The following is a 17,476-nucleotide window of genomic DNA, read 5'->3' as shown; positions in this document are numbered from 1 at the left end:
CCAGCCCTGGGGTGCTCATACTGCACCCCATGACCCGGGCAACTGAAAGGTATTGTCCAGCCCAGCCAGAGCCCTAGGTGCTACTCCAGCACCACTCACTGGTGGGTCCAGGTCCTGCACCTTCTCAGCCTTCACGCTGCTAAACCTTTCTCCCGTTAGTGAAGCCTGTGATGGGTGGTCCTCAGAAGCGGCTGTGAGGCTGTCGGAAAGCCCCGGGCTTGTAGACGAAAGGCTGGGAATCCACTTTGTTTCTGCCAATCTCTAGCTCAGAGGCTTTGGGTAACCCAGTTATCACCTCTGAGCCTCGGTTGGCTAACCTGAAAAATGGCAATATAATACTTCGTATCATTGCTAAGAGGATTAAATGAAATAGTTGGGGTTAAATTGCTTTATAGACTGCAAATTGCTATTCAAATATAAGCAACTATCATTCCTAGCACCAATTATGAGGAGAATGAAACCAAACAATGTATGTAAAAGTGCTTTGGCCCCTGCAAGTTACATATAAAAGTACAGTTGTATTATTATTATTATTATGAACCTCCTACCCCAGAAGAGGGTCTGGCTCCCCAGAGTTGAGAGGGTAAACCAGCTGTGTAGGCAAGAAGAACCTCCTTCCTTCAACTGTCCAACTTCCCATCCCAGTCCCTCCTCCCTGCTGTGTGACGGGTCTCTGCAGAAAAGGACAGGTAAGAAAGAGCAAGGAGCCCTGCCTAGAGAATGGTGCACAGGAGGGGTTCCCAGGGGGAAGCAGCCCTCAGGGCAGCAGAACTCCTTTGCGGGACCCTCAGCAGCCCAAACCCAGCCAGGTCCCTGCAGCCCAGGGCAGCCAGAGCATCTGTGCTCAGACCCCAGCCCAGGCTCTCCCACTCCACCTCCCGAGCAATCCTTTTTACCTCTCTGAGCGTTGCGATCCACACTTGCACATTTAGAGTAATGATGCCTATTTCATGGGTTGTGGAGAGAAATCAATGGGGAGGCACATGAAAACCCTTCTACCTGGCAAAGCACGATGTAAAAGTGAAGTCATTTCTTATCGGCATGGGGAGAAGGGGGATGCCATGGTAGCTCAGCAGAGGTTTCGTGGTTAATGAGACTGAGCTGGCAAAGTCTGCCAGGGAAAACCAGACCCATCCTTGAGCAGTCTGGGCCAACAGGCTGCCAAGCATCACACCAGCAGGCAAACTGCTCTTCCTTGGGCCCGGACAGACCATTCAAGGTACCGTTGAGAGTGAAGGAGTGGCACCCGCAGGCCATTGGTCATCACACGAGTTCTTTGCTCTGCTCTGTTCTGTTTTGTCTCATTTTTAATTCTAGATTTTTCTCAATACATAGATTTGACTTTTATGTGTGATGCTGAGCCCCAGAAAGCTAACAGCATGGCATTTTACAGGATTGATGTTGTGTGTTTTAACTGCAAGCAGAGACCCCACAGCAAGTCTAAATCGAATACTCCAGAGCACTGCTCTCATGGGTTTGAATGGGTTGATGCTGAATCTCTGGGCCTTGCTATGGAAGAGTCCTCCCTCTCCCTGGCCAGACCCAACAGACAAATGGAGTTTATGTGAACACCCAATCTTTGAGTATGCACCTGAGGGTTGCATTGCATTTCCTTACTCATGACTGGCTTCCTTTGTAAACTAATTATTATAACACGGAAAATCTTTCCAAGAAACTTCATTGTAGAGACAAAGCTGTGAAATTCAAGGTGTGAATGGTTTCATGCCTAGGACTGTAATGCAGACAGAAACGGCTTTTAGTTGTTTTCTACTTTTTTCTTCACTCGCTTTTAAATCTCCCTGTTCTCATTGCTAAAATAACTGCTTTTTCATAGACGAAGAGAAGGACATTCCCTATAGGAAATGTGGCCAAAAATCCCTACAGTAGCCAAAAATTAGAAACGAAGAGTTTTTTTCTCTTCCCCATCTGAATCCCTGAGTCACAGAGCAATTTGACGAAGTGAACTTTTACCAAAAAGTAGGGATGAAACAATTTATACCTCATTTGATTCTTTGAGACTCAATATGCACAATATTACGTGGCATGATCTGGCCTATAAACTATCCTCTAAAGATTATGCCAGGACAGAGAGGTTGAAAATTTAGGAATTACACAAACCACATCCATCCCCAATAGTCTCCTAGTTTATATTTCAAACTTTGTCCTGAAACGTCTTTCTATTCTACGCAGAACTTCCTTGGAGGAAGAAACAGACACACCTTGTAATTCTCACTGCCTAACAGTAGCCTCATTACTTGGGCACACATCTCATGTACCATAGAACTACTCTACTAATATTCTTAACTCTCAACATGTAACCAAAACTCCAGATTATAGACAACGAGGTCCTGAATTATCTGCACCTGCAACTCAGGTTTAGGATTACCATCTCCATTACCCAGGACGTCCTCCTGCTTGGGAACCTCACTGTTACTGTTTTTAACATTTGGGAAGCTTTGGGAAAACACATTAATGCCTTGCGTTGTCTCTCCAGACGCAGGGGGCAGGTTCTCCTCGCTCCTCCCCAAGCCACACCATCAGCAGGCCCATCCCCATGCCGGTGCGCTCCGCGTCTGCCTGCTCCAGCCCGTCGCACACGCCCCAGGACTCCCTCACGGGGGTCGGGGGAGACGTTCAGGAGGCCTTTGCGCAAAGTAAGTGGGGCACTGGTGGGTGTGTTCTGCTTCTCTACGCCGCAGATAGGAGCCTGCGGTGTGCTGGGCGGTTAGAGGTCATCCTCGGAGCCACAGTGTGAATATAACAGCATAGGCCTTGGTCACACTGGTCTGGAAACTCCTTAGGCTGATGTGTTTCTCACTTCACCTTCTTCTTCCTTCGGCTTCTCCAACCCGGCTCCATTTTTTATGAGTCTTTGCTCATCATGAAGGGAAGGGAAATCCTTCCACCAATATCCCAGGAACCTTTATAAATGATCTTATTTCCTGCTTTCTTCCCTTGATGGTAAAACAAACTCAAGACTGAGGTTAAACGGTCCCAGCTGAAGTGGGATGTAGCCCTGCGGTGATCAAGCGGGGCGCTTCGCCATTTTACAGCTGCGCTCAAGAGTTGAGTCATTGCCTCTGCAACGTGGGGCCACGGGCGGCGGGGGGGGGGGTTCAGCCTCCGTAGTTAAGGGAGGAGCACAGAGAGTGATAAATAGAACAGTGCTCTCCCCCCTGCTGCCTTTTCCATTCATACACCACGGGTGGGGGGAAGGGGGGTCCTCAAGGCCAATGAGTTTGTTCATTTGGAAGTATTTTAACCCTTTTGAAACTTTTTCTTGCTATCGCTTTTTATATCTATAGAAAGTTCAAAAAAAATCCTCATACAGACCCTCACCCTGCCAGTCTCATTCCCAAATTATTAAACAGTTTGGTCCTTCTCAACTTTTCCTTTATACATAAGTATATATGTTTACGTGTGTTTTTATAAACACCTACCTTCTTTTCCACACAAACGAGACCATGCATTGCATTGTGGTCTGCAATTTGCATTTTCTTTAAGTTAGCAATATATCATGAACATCCTTCCAGGTCCTCACATACAGATCTAAGGAAAGGGGAGATATATTCGATTACTAGTTTTAAGGCAAAAATAAATAAATAATAAGTAAGTGAAGTCAAAAGACAAAAAATAGGCCGAGGAAAACATTTCCAGTGTATGTGGCAATCAAGTTTCACAATTTCAGCTACACATCAAGCATATAGAGATCAATAAGAAAAAGTCCCAAAACAGAAACAGGTGAAGGATTTGGACAGAAGAAGCGCTATAAATTGCCAATAAAGATATAAAAAGATGTCCAATCTCACAAACTGTTGTAGAAATACAAATATCACCTCTCGCCTAGCAGATTAAAAAAAAAGTTCAACATTAGTAATAGGCAGAGATAGCAAGAGTGTGAGGAAAGAGACACTCTCATGCATTGTGTATGGGGATAGAATCTTACATTTTAAAGGAAGAGAATGATGTACTCTCTGAGGGAGAGGGAAAGATCCATAAGAGGCCTTTTTCTTCTGAGAAAGAAAATAAGTTATACAAAATAACCTTTTTTTTAATTTTTAGAAGGAAAAAGGTCCTTTCTCTAATCATCTTGAAGAAATTTACAGTATTTTAAATTGAGCTTTCAGTTATCATTGTTTTATCTGACTACTTTGTTTAATTTACATGTATTTATTATTTTACTTAGGTTTATTTTCTGAGAAATTACAGGATGAACCGTCACAGCTTGGAGGCAGCTCCTAGCTCCCAAAGAACTCATGCTACATGAGTTCAGCGGCAAGTGAGGTGTTTGGAATCTTGAGCCCTTTTTCTCCAAGATGTTAGGTGTTACCTCACACCCAAGCCAGCCCACAGATACCCATTTAACCCTTTGTGTGCCTGAAACATCATTGTAATCTTTGTCTACCATGGAGAACCATAGTCTGAGTTGCAATTCAGAGTACAGGGCGTACATCTTCTGCCATGGTCTTGCATCAGGTGCAAGAATCCCCACCCCTGTCCCACGCTCTAGGGCATTCAGTGCATAGCGTTCCCGCTCCCCAGAGGTAGCTACAATGGTCGGGGAACTCTGGGAACCCTGATGAGAGACAGAGGCTGTGGTGATGGAGATCAGGATCCCAGGCTCAGCTGCCAGGTCGTGGCTGAAACTAACAGCAGCTAGCAAGGTGCAGCTCTCCAGGCAAAACCAGACTTTACATCTGTGTGAGTTTTCCTACAAAAAGGTGGCCATAAATACTAGTTGGCCTGGGACCATCCCACTTTGTGCCAGGTCACCTAGTTTTATTATCATGCCGCCCCCTTTCCTCACAAACTTGTCCCGATTTGTACAATAAATTAAATGAACCCCTCCCTCATCAGTGGCCACTGCCCTAAGTACAATGTATTGTTTCAGAAAATGAGCCAAAGCACTTCTGAAAAGGAGAAGTCTTAGAAGTTTTCTTGCTTCAGGATTATCAATGTAAATGATAAACTAAATAAAAAGGAAAAGCTGTGATTTCTTTTTTTAATTATCATTTCTTCTTCACTCAAGGTTCAAGAAGAAATTTAAGGAATGACTTACTAGTAGCAGCAGATTCCATCACTAACACCATGTCCTCTCTCGTGAAAGAGCTGAATTCCGGTGAGTCCGCAGCCCCCTGTTTGCTCATTGCAGAGGGACCCATAAGTGCTAGGGGCCTTTGTTAGAGATCTCCTCATTGTCAAGTAGAAAAAGATATTTTAAAGATTGATGTGATATTTTATTCGTATATTCAGATTTTTTAGTACTTTTTTTTGCTGATTGGAAGACTATTAATACATGGTCAATGCAGAAATTTTGAAAAATGCAGAGAGGAGTAAAGAAATATACTAAAATTGACTTGCAATTCTAGTTTTTGTAATATCTAGTATTTGTAACTTGTAATATGATCCAAAGTGACATGATGCTAAAGTTATTTTATAAAGTCAAATATTTTATTTACTCATTTAAACTCTGTTCATTTGAAATGCATGGCTATTTGAATGAGGCTAAGTTGAAATTTACCTTTGCAATATGTCCAAAGAAAGATCTCAGAAAATAGAGAGCATGACATTGAGAGGGACTCTTTATTCTAATAATACTACACAGTTTTTAAAACTTTAACAGCATGAATATGCAAATAAATATCTTACCAGTTACTAACACATCTCATCTGTTCCTTAAGCCCACCTAGCAAGATACTTGTCTGACAGTCACAAAGTTTGAGATTAAACAATTGTAAGAAAAGTCAATATTAAAAAAAATTCTGGATTTAAGTTTCTTAAAGCCTCTATAAGAATTAAAGTAATGAAAATTGTTGCTGCTAGTCTAAATGAAGATTACCAAGTAGGATAAAAATGGCAGTAGTTAATACATATTGACTAATGGAGTATACCCACTGCCCTAGCACATGATGACTAAAATGTTATTCTCATTGTGGAAGCTTCAAATACTATTAGTTTATACTCACAATACTTTGAGGTGTTAAGTGAATGTAGTATTTTAGGTTTGTATTTCCTAAATTCAAGTAATATTAAGCAAAAGTAAGAGCAGTTTTCGTGAAGACTTTTGTAAAAGGGGCAAAACAGAAGTATTAAGAAATTAAGTCAGTCACCACAAAAATTCCTCAGTATGATTGAGACTCAAAAAAGACAACACTGTATACCAAATGGTTTTCTAGAAATTCATGTCAGTATCAAATGTCATTTTGGAAAAAAATAATAATAAACTCACCTGACTTATGTGCCATAACTGGTTCATGTTTTCCACAGCACAGGTTGACTTATGTTAAGCTCAGCCCCTTATTTGCCAATCTTAAAAAAAATCTAATTCTCCATTTCTTCAATCGTACCTAATAGAGGTGGGGAGTGAAACAGAGAGTAACGTGGATTCTGAATTTACACGGACTCAGTTTGAGGATCTGGTTCCATCGCCAACCTCTGAAAAGGCTTTTCTAGCGCAAATCCACGCCCGAAAACCTGGGTACCTCCACGGCGGCGCCACCCCCAGCACCATGCGCAGTGACGTGTGAGTATCCTCGGCTGGGGGCCTTGCTCAGTAGCACAACACTCTGTAGGGAAGATAGGAAAATAGTAACATGGTTGCTTCCGTTCTTTAATTCGGAATGGGATGGTGCAGTTTCCTTTTCTGCCAGAAGAGGTAGAAGGGTGCTACATTAAATTTGGTGTTGGGACTTTTCCTCCCCTCACTGTATCAAGAATAGCAATCACGAAAACCACGTGGTGCTTGTTGAGAGCCTGGCGCGCCCAAGGCACGGTGCTAGTTGTATACAAAACAGTATCAAAAAATCGCTCTCTGCCTTCGGGACTCACAGACTCATTCAGGAGATAAATCATCCTATCTTCTAAATGTACTGTATTTGCCCTTAGAGGACCAGGTGATGCTAGAGAGGCCTCTATTCAGAATGGGTGTAAACAACATTATATAAGCACTTGGCACTGAAATCAGTAAATGTCTAAAACCTCATTATAAAGAAATCCAATCTGGTTGGCTTGTTGAGTACGTATAAATCTGACCTTTGAAAGGCATTTGCAAAGATTTTCATCCAATTAGGCTTCTGTAGCTTGACAGAAAGCAGCAGAATCAGTGACCTCCCCCCTAGAATTATCCGTGTCCCTGGATCAGCTCAAACTCCAAGTAGAAAGGCCTCGGAAACCAAAGCGGAGAAGCAAAGGGGGAGGAGCTGGGGCAGACCTGCTGAGCCGAGCTTGGGTGGGGAGGAAGGCAGGGAAGCAAAGGAGCCTTCGAAAGAGCGGGGCTCATGCAGCAGTGGGAAACGTGGGCAGAGAGGCTCACCAGAGGGCTGCAAAGGGGTCCACTGAGCATTACAAACTAGGAAGGTGATGGTGCTTAACGTGAAAAATGCTGCAGACTAGTCTACAAAAATAAACTGGCCATTTTCAGGACCCAAAGAAGAAACTAACCAGAGGCCTTTCGGGTGTTGTTGGATCTCAATCCAAGTAGTGAGTCGACCAATAATAATGAGGACCTATAAATAGATGTGGTTTGAAAGCAGTGGTGAAAAAGCAGGCCAAGAGATCCAAACAAAACAGTTCTGACATAATTTTAAATAGCAGTAGGCTGCCACTTTTAATTTTAGTTTGCTTTCTTGTCCTTTCCTCTATAATTTAGAATTATTTGACTTGTTTTATATTCAAAATGGTGAATTCATTGTCATCAGTTTAGTCTGGTAAGTAACATATCTGTCTGACTTTTCGTAATGAAGCATTTGCATGTGGTCACCTAAAATTTTCTTGTTCTAATCCAAAAATCCAAGACGGTAGCTAAATCTACCCCACTCCGCTGTCCCCCGCATGCTGGTGACAGTGCCAGCTACCAACTGGCCGAAGGAATTGGGAAGGGAAAGTTCACAGAGGCCTTGCAGACCTATTTAGGCTGGCCCCAAACCTCTAAAAATAATGAGAACATGTTGTACAGATATAAATAAACATGAACAATGGCATTTAAGTTCCAACCCAGAAACTTCTACTTGACCACTCTCTTCACTTTAGGGGATGTCTTAATATCTGTACTATCTAAACAGATACTGGGTTTTACTCTGAGAATATTTTAGTCCTATGATTTAGGTAGTGAATTTATGTTTAGTCTCAGGAAGGGTTTTTATAAACTGGGATGGATAGATTCAAATAGAGTCACACATTAGTGAATGAGATCATTCTTCTCTATTTATCTCATGATAGAATTGAACAAGTTGAGTGGATTTCTTAGATTAACTAGTATAAATTTTTAAGATCAAGAGCCATGGGTTCAAGTATTACCTTCCTGACAGCCATGAGCTGATATTCTAAGTCTTATTCTACTGTAAAAATAAAGTACATGGGTGCATATCCCTACATATGTGCATAACACAAAGGGGGGTAAATTATGAACAAATGTCCTTAATCATCATTTCACTAGAGGGCTCACTTTCCTTATAGAAAGTGTTCTTGGATTCCATTAAAAAAAAAAAAAAAAAAAGCCCAGAGATTGGGAAAATGATATCCTCTCAAAAGATAAGACTGCTTCTTTTAAGACTGACAAACTCTTTAAAGGCAATTCATTCCTGTAAACCAGAGGAAAACACAGATGACCAATGATATCAGACTGCCATAGAAAAATTACATATGAGAATTTCTTGATCATCTATTTCTCCAAACTTCCAAAGGTTTTTTTTTTGTTTGTTTTTGTTTTTGTTTTTTTAATTTTCTGTTAGGTAACAGAAGACCTTGAATTGAAGTGAATTGAAGCCAAGAAGCAAATTAGGGCACTCAGTAAATGGGACCCAAAACCACAGCTAACACATGAATTCTACTCCTACTTTTAAGATTTGCTCCCAAACACCATTTGTGGTCTGTTCCCAGGGCCTCAGAAGATGGGGACCCCTACGTGCGGCCAGAGGATGAGAACTATGAAAATGACTCAGTCCGGCAGCTGGAGAACGAGCTCAAGATGGAGGAGTATCTGAAACAGAAGCTGCAGGATGAAGCCTACCAGGTATGGGGAGTCAGGCCCCACCCCCGGCCCCCAGCCCCCCACCCCTTGGTAGCTGGGTCTTTTACATTACTCAGAAAACCCATGCCTTCTCCTTTCTTCTACCCTCCCTCTCCAGAATATTGTGATTGCATTCCTTACTCCACATATTCTAGACAGTTGTAAAAATTGTAAATACTTCTTAGAGCTATGCCTCTCACCATGAATTCTTGGAAATTCTGATCTGGTAAGTGAGAAAGACCGTGTCCCTTTAGGGGAAACGTGGTGACCAACAATCTATACTCTTCCAAGTTCAGTGGGAAAAATACGTTTTCTCATAGATAAAAAATAAATAAAAATAAATTTTAGAAAAAGATACAGAGAACAAGGCCCAAGGAAACTGAGTAAGTATAAATATATCTCGTCCCTTGAATCATTTTGTCTTCATCCTCCTTCACTGCCCACCTCATGTCAAAATAAATAAGTAGGAGAGTATCAAATCTCACCAAGAAAGGTAGGAGGAACTGTAAGCCCCGCGTTCAGCAGGGTATGGATGGACAGATTTTCATATATACTGGAGTGTATTATTAATCCAGCTGAGAATTCACCAAACATAACACATTCAACTGCGAATAAGTGTAATTAGTAAGTCATCCTAAAGGGGATGCATTTTCCCCATGGAGATTTTTCTACTGCCCTGTTGGTCTTGCTTGTATGTTTCTCTTCCCTGTAATTCACAGGTGTTTTCTTGAGGTTCTGGGAGCTCAGGGATGTTCGCCTGGTTGAGACCTACTGCCCCAACCCCCAGGCCCCATGAGATATTTCTTCATGTCGGTCTTTCTGTCCAATGGCCAGACAAGCTTCCTCCACATTCTTAGACGAGCAGTGGCCCTCTCTTACTCCCATTAGTGAAGGAAAGAGAAGCAGAGTGAATACGTTACCTCTACTTCTCATATGTGTACAGATTGTTTTGAAATATTTTCCCAAGAAGAATGTAGCAAGAAAGAAACTGAAGCCTACCAACCCCACCCCAACAATATAAAACAAAAGTTTGGCCTCTTTGGAATGTTCCATTAGCCTTTTCGGTTTAACAACCATATTTCAGAAGCAACTGAAATGTAGGCCTCGTCATACCCCACCCCCACCCCCAAAAAAAGAAAAAAAATCAGTGACTATATATGTAAAGCCATGCTTCAACACTGCAGAAACGGTCAAAGTTGCCTGAAGTGGAGAACCATGGAGAATGCTCTTATTTTGCCACTTCTGTGGCCTGTCCATGGAAGGAAATTAGCCTGGATGAAGCTGCCAGGGTGTCTCTGGGAACTCTAAGGGATGGCATTCCGACATGCATTTCACTGGGCTCTGCTGCCTAGAGGGAGAGAGAGATGTGATGAAATAATCAATGTTCTGGTTCATGCTGTTAGGGGCGCCTGTTAGGACTCCCTCTTCGAACCCATATCAGTTTCTGGATGTTGGTGACAACAGTAACTGAAATTCTAGATTTTTTTTTTAAAGGGAAACCATCATTTCATATAAAATATTAGATTTGTATTTATTTTAATGAATTAAGAATTTAACCTTATGTGAGTAAAATGAGGGGAAATTCTATTAAAAGCTTAAGATGCAATTGGAGTTTTTGCCATCTCTGGTTAATCTTAAGCTCTTTCCCTCCTTTCCTTTCCATGCCCAGTGACTTCAAGGGAAAGGTAAAGACAAGGTGTAGGAGACCACAGTAAGCCTGTGTGTCCCCACTCAAGGCATATGCCCTAGAGAACATTGAAGTGACTTTCCTTGAGTACTCTATGAGCGTATGGTTGCTTGATGGGTCAGAATGCTGTTTTCATTCATCGGACTCTCTCACTCTCTGTCCTTCTGCATGGCTTCCAACCAAATAATTCACGAGCTTGACTGCATCACGGACTTGACATGTCACCTTTCTTGTTTGTGTCCTTTGTCACCCGCAGGTCAGCTTGCAAGGTTGAATACAATATCCTTTTATCACTCTCCTCTCAAGTAAGTACCGTCTTATTTAGGAGGAAACGTGCCCACTATACACTGACTTCTGATAACTAGTAACCTAAATTCACAATCACTCTCTCTTAGGTTGTTTCTGTGTTCTATGTGATAAATATCCTCCTTCCCTCCTGATATCAAAGAATCATCCCGGCCTATGGAGCATTTCATTATAACCCAGTGGAGATTTGGCAGACAACCTCGGGAATTGACTTTTTACTCTATTAATTAGGAAAATTGGCATAGAAATTTCTGTAATGCCAGAGATGCCCCAGAGATCCTCGGGGCTGTGGTGCCTCATCACCAGTCCCTAACAGCATCTGAGTTTGCAGCCTCTCTATCACCTGAGAAAGAAAAGTCCAGGCATGCTCAGCACATGCAGGGATGGGCCAGCCTCAGAGGCATACTGTATTCAGGACCCAGAGATCAAATGTGTGCACCTCAACGAGTGAAGGCAAAACCGTGTATTATTAAAGAAAACAAAAGAAGCAAAACAGAGAGGACAACTTCTGCAGCCTTATACTTTTGGAATAGCTGATTCAAATTCTTTGTGGAATTCAGCAAGATACAGTTTAATTTAAAATATCATTTACGTGGCATGTGATTCCCCACCCCCAGGGACCTACCAACATACATGGAAAATCCTCAGTCATGTGTTTAATGTAGAGAGAATAGCACTTGACTGGCAGGACCCCTGGACGGTAGCGGTCTAGAGCTCAGACGCTGGACTCTGGCAGACCTAATTTCAAATAGGAGTTCCACCAAATCGTGGTCGCATAACCCTGACAAATGATTAAACCCCTCTGAACTTCTGTTCCCTCTGCACAATGTATATCATAATACTTACCTCATAGTGGAGTTGTCCTCACTGGGATGTAGTTTATAAAGAGCTTAACATGGTGGCAAACACACCATAATTTATGATAAGCCCACACAGACGTGCCTGGCACTGTGCTCAGTGCTTTGCAAGCGATTCAATCCTGGGGAGCTGCTAGACTTATTATGTAAGTGTATGGGGAACCCTACCCCCACCCCCCAGGACTCAGAACTAGCTTGCTGTCTGTATTTTTATAGACAAAGCTAAGGACTCAGCTATGTGTAATGATTTTATACACTTTTGGCTACACTGTCTCTTAAGTCTAGATGGTGTCTCTGGCTCCGGCTGATGGCCATTTGGCTGTCCCCCATTACGGTTCCGAGTAAATACACCTTTCCGAGTCTCTGGCTGTAGGGGCCCAAGGATTTGTATCTCCTTCAGTGATACAGTCTTTCCCAACCATGGACTCCCAAAAGTCTATAGTACAGCTGGTAGTAAAGTCAACTCGCTGCTAAATTTAAAAAGGGATCTATTTCTCTTAAATGACAAATCAACTTGCAAAGAAAACATCCTCACTCATGCATTACTGACCTCCTGTCTCAGTTCTCGGGTTAGGATTAAGCAAGCAGAAATCATGGCATAACTGCTATTATGAAATATACGAGCTCTGAAGCCCTTTTGGTGTGAAAAGAAGGATGTGACTGTATTCTAGTCTCCCTCCCCTGCATTTGAGAATGCCACAGCACATGCTCTCCGGAATCATGATGAGCACGGTAGAAACAAGTCCCAGGAGTTGTTTCTGAAAACATCTACTCCCGTTATAACAAATCTAGTCCCAAAGGAGCAAGCCTCTCCTTTCACAGCATTTTCTTTCTCTTCATGCCAGCAACTGGATCATTTTTATTCTGCACATTATTTAACCATCAGTCACTAGTTCTTAGAAAAATATTTTCTTAAACAAACTAATGAAATGTCCTTGACATAAACTCAGATAAGAAATGGCATTTGGTTCTTCTACATAAAAGCCAAAGATTTCAGTGCTCTAAAAGTTCTTCGGCCACTGTTTTCAACTTTTGTTGTCAATTTGACAGTGGAAAATTGAAACCGTTGTGGCCTCTGCCATTTACTACATCATATACCTACCGAGCTGGTGTTCCATGGGACTCTACATGTGAACTAGCCTGTCATGAAATCAGCCACTTAAGCAAAATGTATTTAAAACTTTACGGATCAATCCAGAAGCCAGTGGCTTTTCATCTTTTCAGCTAGTTCTATCCTAGTATAATTTTTCTCGATGTAGCCGAGAAATAGAGCTGAAATCTTGGAACAGTTTATGCTATTGAAATTGATTTGTTTGGGTTTTCTGACCCAAACAAGACCAGAAATTGCCCCAAAGCTGTGCATCTCTTATCCAAGGGTCCGGAAGCCAACTTCATCACTGCAAGTCAGTTAGGTGTCCACCAGGGCAGAGGGTGGGACCCCAGAGAAATAGAAGACCCACTCTCTGCTCAAAAAGAGCTATTTGAAGATAAGTATGCACTCACTGATACTAACAGGAGTGAACAGAGTAAAACCTTGCCTCTCAACTAGCCTCTTTGGAAGAAATGCAGTCTATGTAATATTTAACCCTCAACTTAAGAATCCACCAAAACTCCATTTGGCAGACTCAAATCTTGGCTTCATCCCTTTTCCATCCCTCTCCCCATATGGTACACCACTCTCCTTAGCCAGCCACATCCTAACTTCAGAAATGGGGGGCTTGGACAATCAAAAGTGGATTTTTTTTTCTAATTACCATGGCATTTTGATGGTAGGTTAGTGTTTTCATCTGCTTGTCAGGTGAGGACAGCACAAACATTTCTGCATTGCTTTAACCCTCCAGATGCCTTAGGTACCCATTAAGCCAGGGACCCAACGCAGAGGATGCCCATCTTCTCTTTCAGAAAGACCAATAGCATACCACGTCCCAGGACATTTGCTCCCTATTGTCAGAGGAAGGGAGGAGAGAGAGAGTGTGTGAATATATGTGTGTCGGGGGGCTGGGGGAATCCTAAGTTTTGAAACCCTAATTTAGAGAACAGTTTTCATCTTAAAAAAAAAAAAAAAACTACACATTCCTTATTCCCAGGCAAGATATAGTCAGACAGATGATGAAGGTAACACGCAAGCTGGTGATGAAGGAGAGCCCCGCACCCACCCCCGCAGAGGAGAAGACACCGGCCCAGGAGCAGCCTCAGCGCCCAGAGGTGCCGGCCCGCACAGCAGCTCCTGACAGACCCCCACCCTTAGAGACGCGCTCTGCCGACTGTAGTGCAGTTGACTTTTCGTTCTAAGATTCGTAGTTCGTAGGTGTGTGTTTTGCGAAGGAAAAAAAAAAGACTTCTGACTCCTGTTCGAAGCTAACTTATCAGCTACATCTTCTGTAACATGGCTCATCCCTGATTAGAAACAAAAACGGCAACCACCACCACACATACACAGGGAAAGGAAAACCCACAGGCTGAAAACCCACACTGCTCTTACGATGGCAGTATTAACAAGCATTTTAAGCCTTTGCACATGATATTGAACCTGTTCCGTTTACAATGACAATATTAATACTGTTTGTAGCTAGATGTTTGATTTCTGAATTCTTTGAGATTTTAGCGAACCAGTTTATTATACACTGTACATTTTTTTTCCACAGCAATTGGAAAAAAACAACCACTTGCAATTATTCACTAACCCCGAAGGATTTGGTACCTGAGTGTACAAACTCAGAGCCTAGAAGCCAAGAAGCGTCCTTGGCCTGCACTGTCTGCATTTGTCTCTAAGTCTCTGTGAGCAGTGACTTGAACCAATCACACCAGGATAATCCAGCCTTTGGGGCTTCTTTCCAACTTGGGGTTGTTTTCTTTCAAGATACTCTAACAAATCAGCCATAGAATTTAGTGTAAATATTTTTTCCAAATAGATATCATATTCAAAAAGAAAAAAAAAAGGCAACATTCAAATGATATAGAATCTAGTTTTTAAAATCAGCACAGATCTTCTTAAAAACTGTGAACTATGTTTTGAAATACTCGTTGCTAAAGCTGTTTATAAACCACAGGTGCCATAAGATCCCCAAACGGACTCAAGTTATCTCTGCTCTCCCATGGGTGCGTCCGTCTCGTTTTAGCTTTAGGGAGCATGTCTAACCACACCGCTCGTCCACAGCTTCCCCTATCAGGTTGTCTAGAGGCCTTCAGCTTTAAATGTACAGGCTTAAAGTGTGCTTGCAAACACTCCCTCTCCTTTTATTTCTGAATGTTTATTGCCTTAGCTGGCTACCTGGTGTTCTGCATGCAGCCTTCTGTGGTCATGGGAGAGGAAACGGGCTCTTCTAAGTGGCGTTGGGATTTTGCACTCAGCGAAAAGCTGATGTGCAAAAGCACGGTCAAAGAAGGAAGAATGAAAGCCTCTGTGGATGGTCCTTTATAAGGGCCCTTGTCGGGGAGCATTAAAGACCTCCCTTAGGGAGTCTGGGGAAATGAAAACATAATCTACTTGGTGCAAGACTGGATGAAATAAAAATCCGGCAACATATTGAATATGTTATACTTAAATCGGCAGCTTCTCTGGAATTCCTATCTCCTTTAAAAGAAAGGCGAGGACATCGTTTTAGAACAGTGGCCCTCAAAGCGTGTGTCCTGGACCAGCAGCATCAGCATCACTTTGGGAATTTATTTAGAAATGCAAATTCTTAAACCCCAACCCCGGCCTGCTGAATCAGAAACTCTGGGGATTGGGCCCAGCCATCTGTACTTTAATAGGCCCTCCAGGTGATTCCTGATGCATGCTAAAGGTTGAGAACCACGGCTTTGGAATAAAGTTGCATATAAAATCTCTAAAAAGGCCTTATTCCAAATAAGCAAGAAAGGCTCCGAGTCAAGCTCAAAGCTTCAGCAATTCGATTTTGCTTCCTGGGCTGGCAGAAACCTTCTCCCACCCCCACATAGTTTGTGGTTGGTGTGTGCCCAGCTGAGAACAGACATCCTGAGACCTTCCAGGTCCCTCTCCAGAGGGCTCTGAGTTGGTCGTGTCTCTGCATCTGGTCAGAAACCATGTCCTTGGCTGCCCTTTGGAACAAAATCACTTGCCTCAGGGATACCAAAGCTCTCAGTTGGCATTAGTAAGAAGCCCATTCTGTCCGTTGATGCGCTTTTTCATACTTCCCCAGAGAAGCAGCCTGACAAATGTCCCTGAGAGCAGGCTGACACCAAAGGGGCACAACTGCACAGTTCTCAGATTTCTCTGCACAGATGGATTTGATTATGAGTTTTGTTGGTTTATCTTAATGTTCATCTCCTTTCCACTGCCCCTCGTCTATGAAACCATACCTCTCTAGATGGGGCAGGTGGCCCCTCGTGCCTCATACTCAGTACTTAAAACCACTCCATGCCAGCTACCTACATTGCTGTCAGCTCTAACTCATAGCCAGGTAGTTCCGGAACTCGGAACTCGGATCCTGCAAGTGGCATTCAGCCCCTGACTGGACTGAGCTGACATCTGTTGTCACTCTGTGTCTCTGCATCAGAACACTTGTCTAAGGTTTGAGCCGTTTTGCTGATAACCGTCCCCCTTGTCGTAGTTTTCATTGCCAACTCCGTGACACGGTTGTCGATAGCATGGTACAAGCCGTTGCAAGGACTCCGGAAAGTGCCGCCATTGACCAGTTCGTGACTAACCAGCCACCTTTTCTTTCCCTTAGCTCCACGTCAGCACTGAGACCAGACTCAAGCACCCCTGTCCTGTAACCGAGACAAAATGGCGTATATTGTTTTGGGGTTTTGTGGTTTTGGGGGGGTTTCTTTCCTTGGCTCTCCAAATTTACTTTTGGGACCTGTTCTAAGTGCAAACCCAGCAGGTTTCACCTGTCCCATCCAGGAGATAGTTATATCTTGCGGGGATTATTTCTTTCTTATTCCACAATAAATTGCACATCCATCTCCATCACAGACGATGGCCTATTAATGAGCACTGGTCTAACACAGCCAACCTCCCCCATGGCACCATGCGGAGGGAGGGAGGGAGGGAGGGATGGAGGAGGGCAAAATCTACTGTATGAGATTCAGGAATCAGTTGCGGTTGGTCAGGACGCAAGTCGGGGTAAGTTCGTTTGGTCAGAGGGAGATGTGCTGGAGATTGTGAAAAATGGATTCTCGAGTGATCTCTATAAGGCAGGGAGGGTTCATTTGTAAGTAGTAATGTGAACTGAATTGCATAAGAGTATGGCCTTTGTTGTGATATACTATGTATTTTCTTATATGCATGAGCCAAACTGTTGCATCATAATTTAGCACTGATGTCTGCTTTTATTTTGATCATCTTTGTCCACCCTTATTAGTTCTTTGCTGTTAACTGTAGAGAGACCTTGTAAATACGGCACCTTTGGTTGCTGCAATCACCTTGGTTTGATTCCACGCAAGGAGCCACAAACAAGAACTCCACTGTGTCCTCAGAAGAAAGGGCCTTTTTATTTTTGAACCAAAAAGAGAAAAAAAATCAGAAATGTTCTATCTTGAGGCTAATTAACATAAAGCGTTTTTAATTATGAATACTGTCATTTGACACCATTTGAAATAACCAATTCAGAGACACTAAAGATTTCACAATATTCATTGGTATTGTAACAAAAC

The 17,476-nt window shown here is 42.8% G+C and overlaps 1 protein-coding gene across 16 annotated transcripts in view; it reads left to right on the top strand.

Moving 5' to 3' along the window:
* Positions 1-16,689, top strand: part of DTNA (dystrobrevin alpha) — a 120,446-nt gene extending 103,757 nt beyond the window's left edge. For 12 of the 16 annotated variants that reach the window (XM_088019607.1, XM_088019603.1, XM_088019601.1 and 9 more), the window contains 5 exons: positions 2,495-2,654; positions 5,030-5,119; positions 6,355-6,523; positions 8,878-9,010; positions 10,951-10,968. In XM_088019607.1, the coding sequence (XP_087875733.1) occupies positions 2,495-2,654; positions 5,030-5,119; positions 6,355-6,523; positions 8,878-9,010; positions 10,951-10,968 (570 nt within the window). Of the gene's footprint in view, positions 1-2,494; positions 2,655-5,029; positions 5,120-6,354; positions 6,524-8,877; positions 9,011-10,950; positions 10,969-16,548 lie in introns of those variants that run through there. The other 4 variants (XM_088019596.1, XM_088019593.1, XM_088019591.1 and 1 more) reach the window with 1 other exon arrangement.
* Positions 16,690-17,476: the final 787 nt, after the last annotated feature.

This window comes from Eumetopias jubatus, unplaced genomic scaffold (assembly GCF_037043125.1).
Source record: "Eumetopias jubatus isolate StellerSeaLion01/CBP00866 unplaced genomic scaffold, mEumJub1_p1.0 scaffold_16, whole genome shotgun sequence".
Taxonomy (NCBI): Eukaryota; Metazoa; Chordata; class Mammalia; order Carnivora; family Otariidae; genus Eumetopias; species Eumetopias jubatus.
This window is presented reverse-complemented; position numbering and strand designations above follow the sequence as displayed.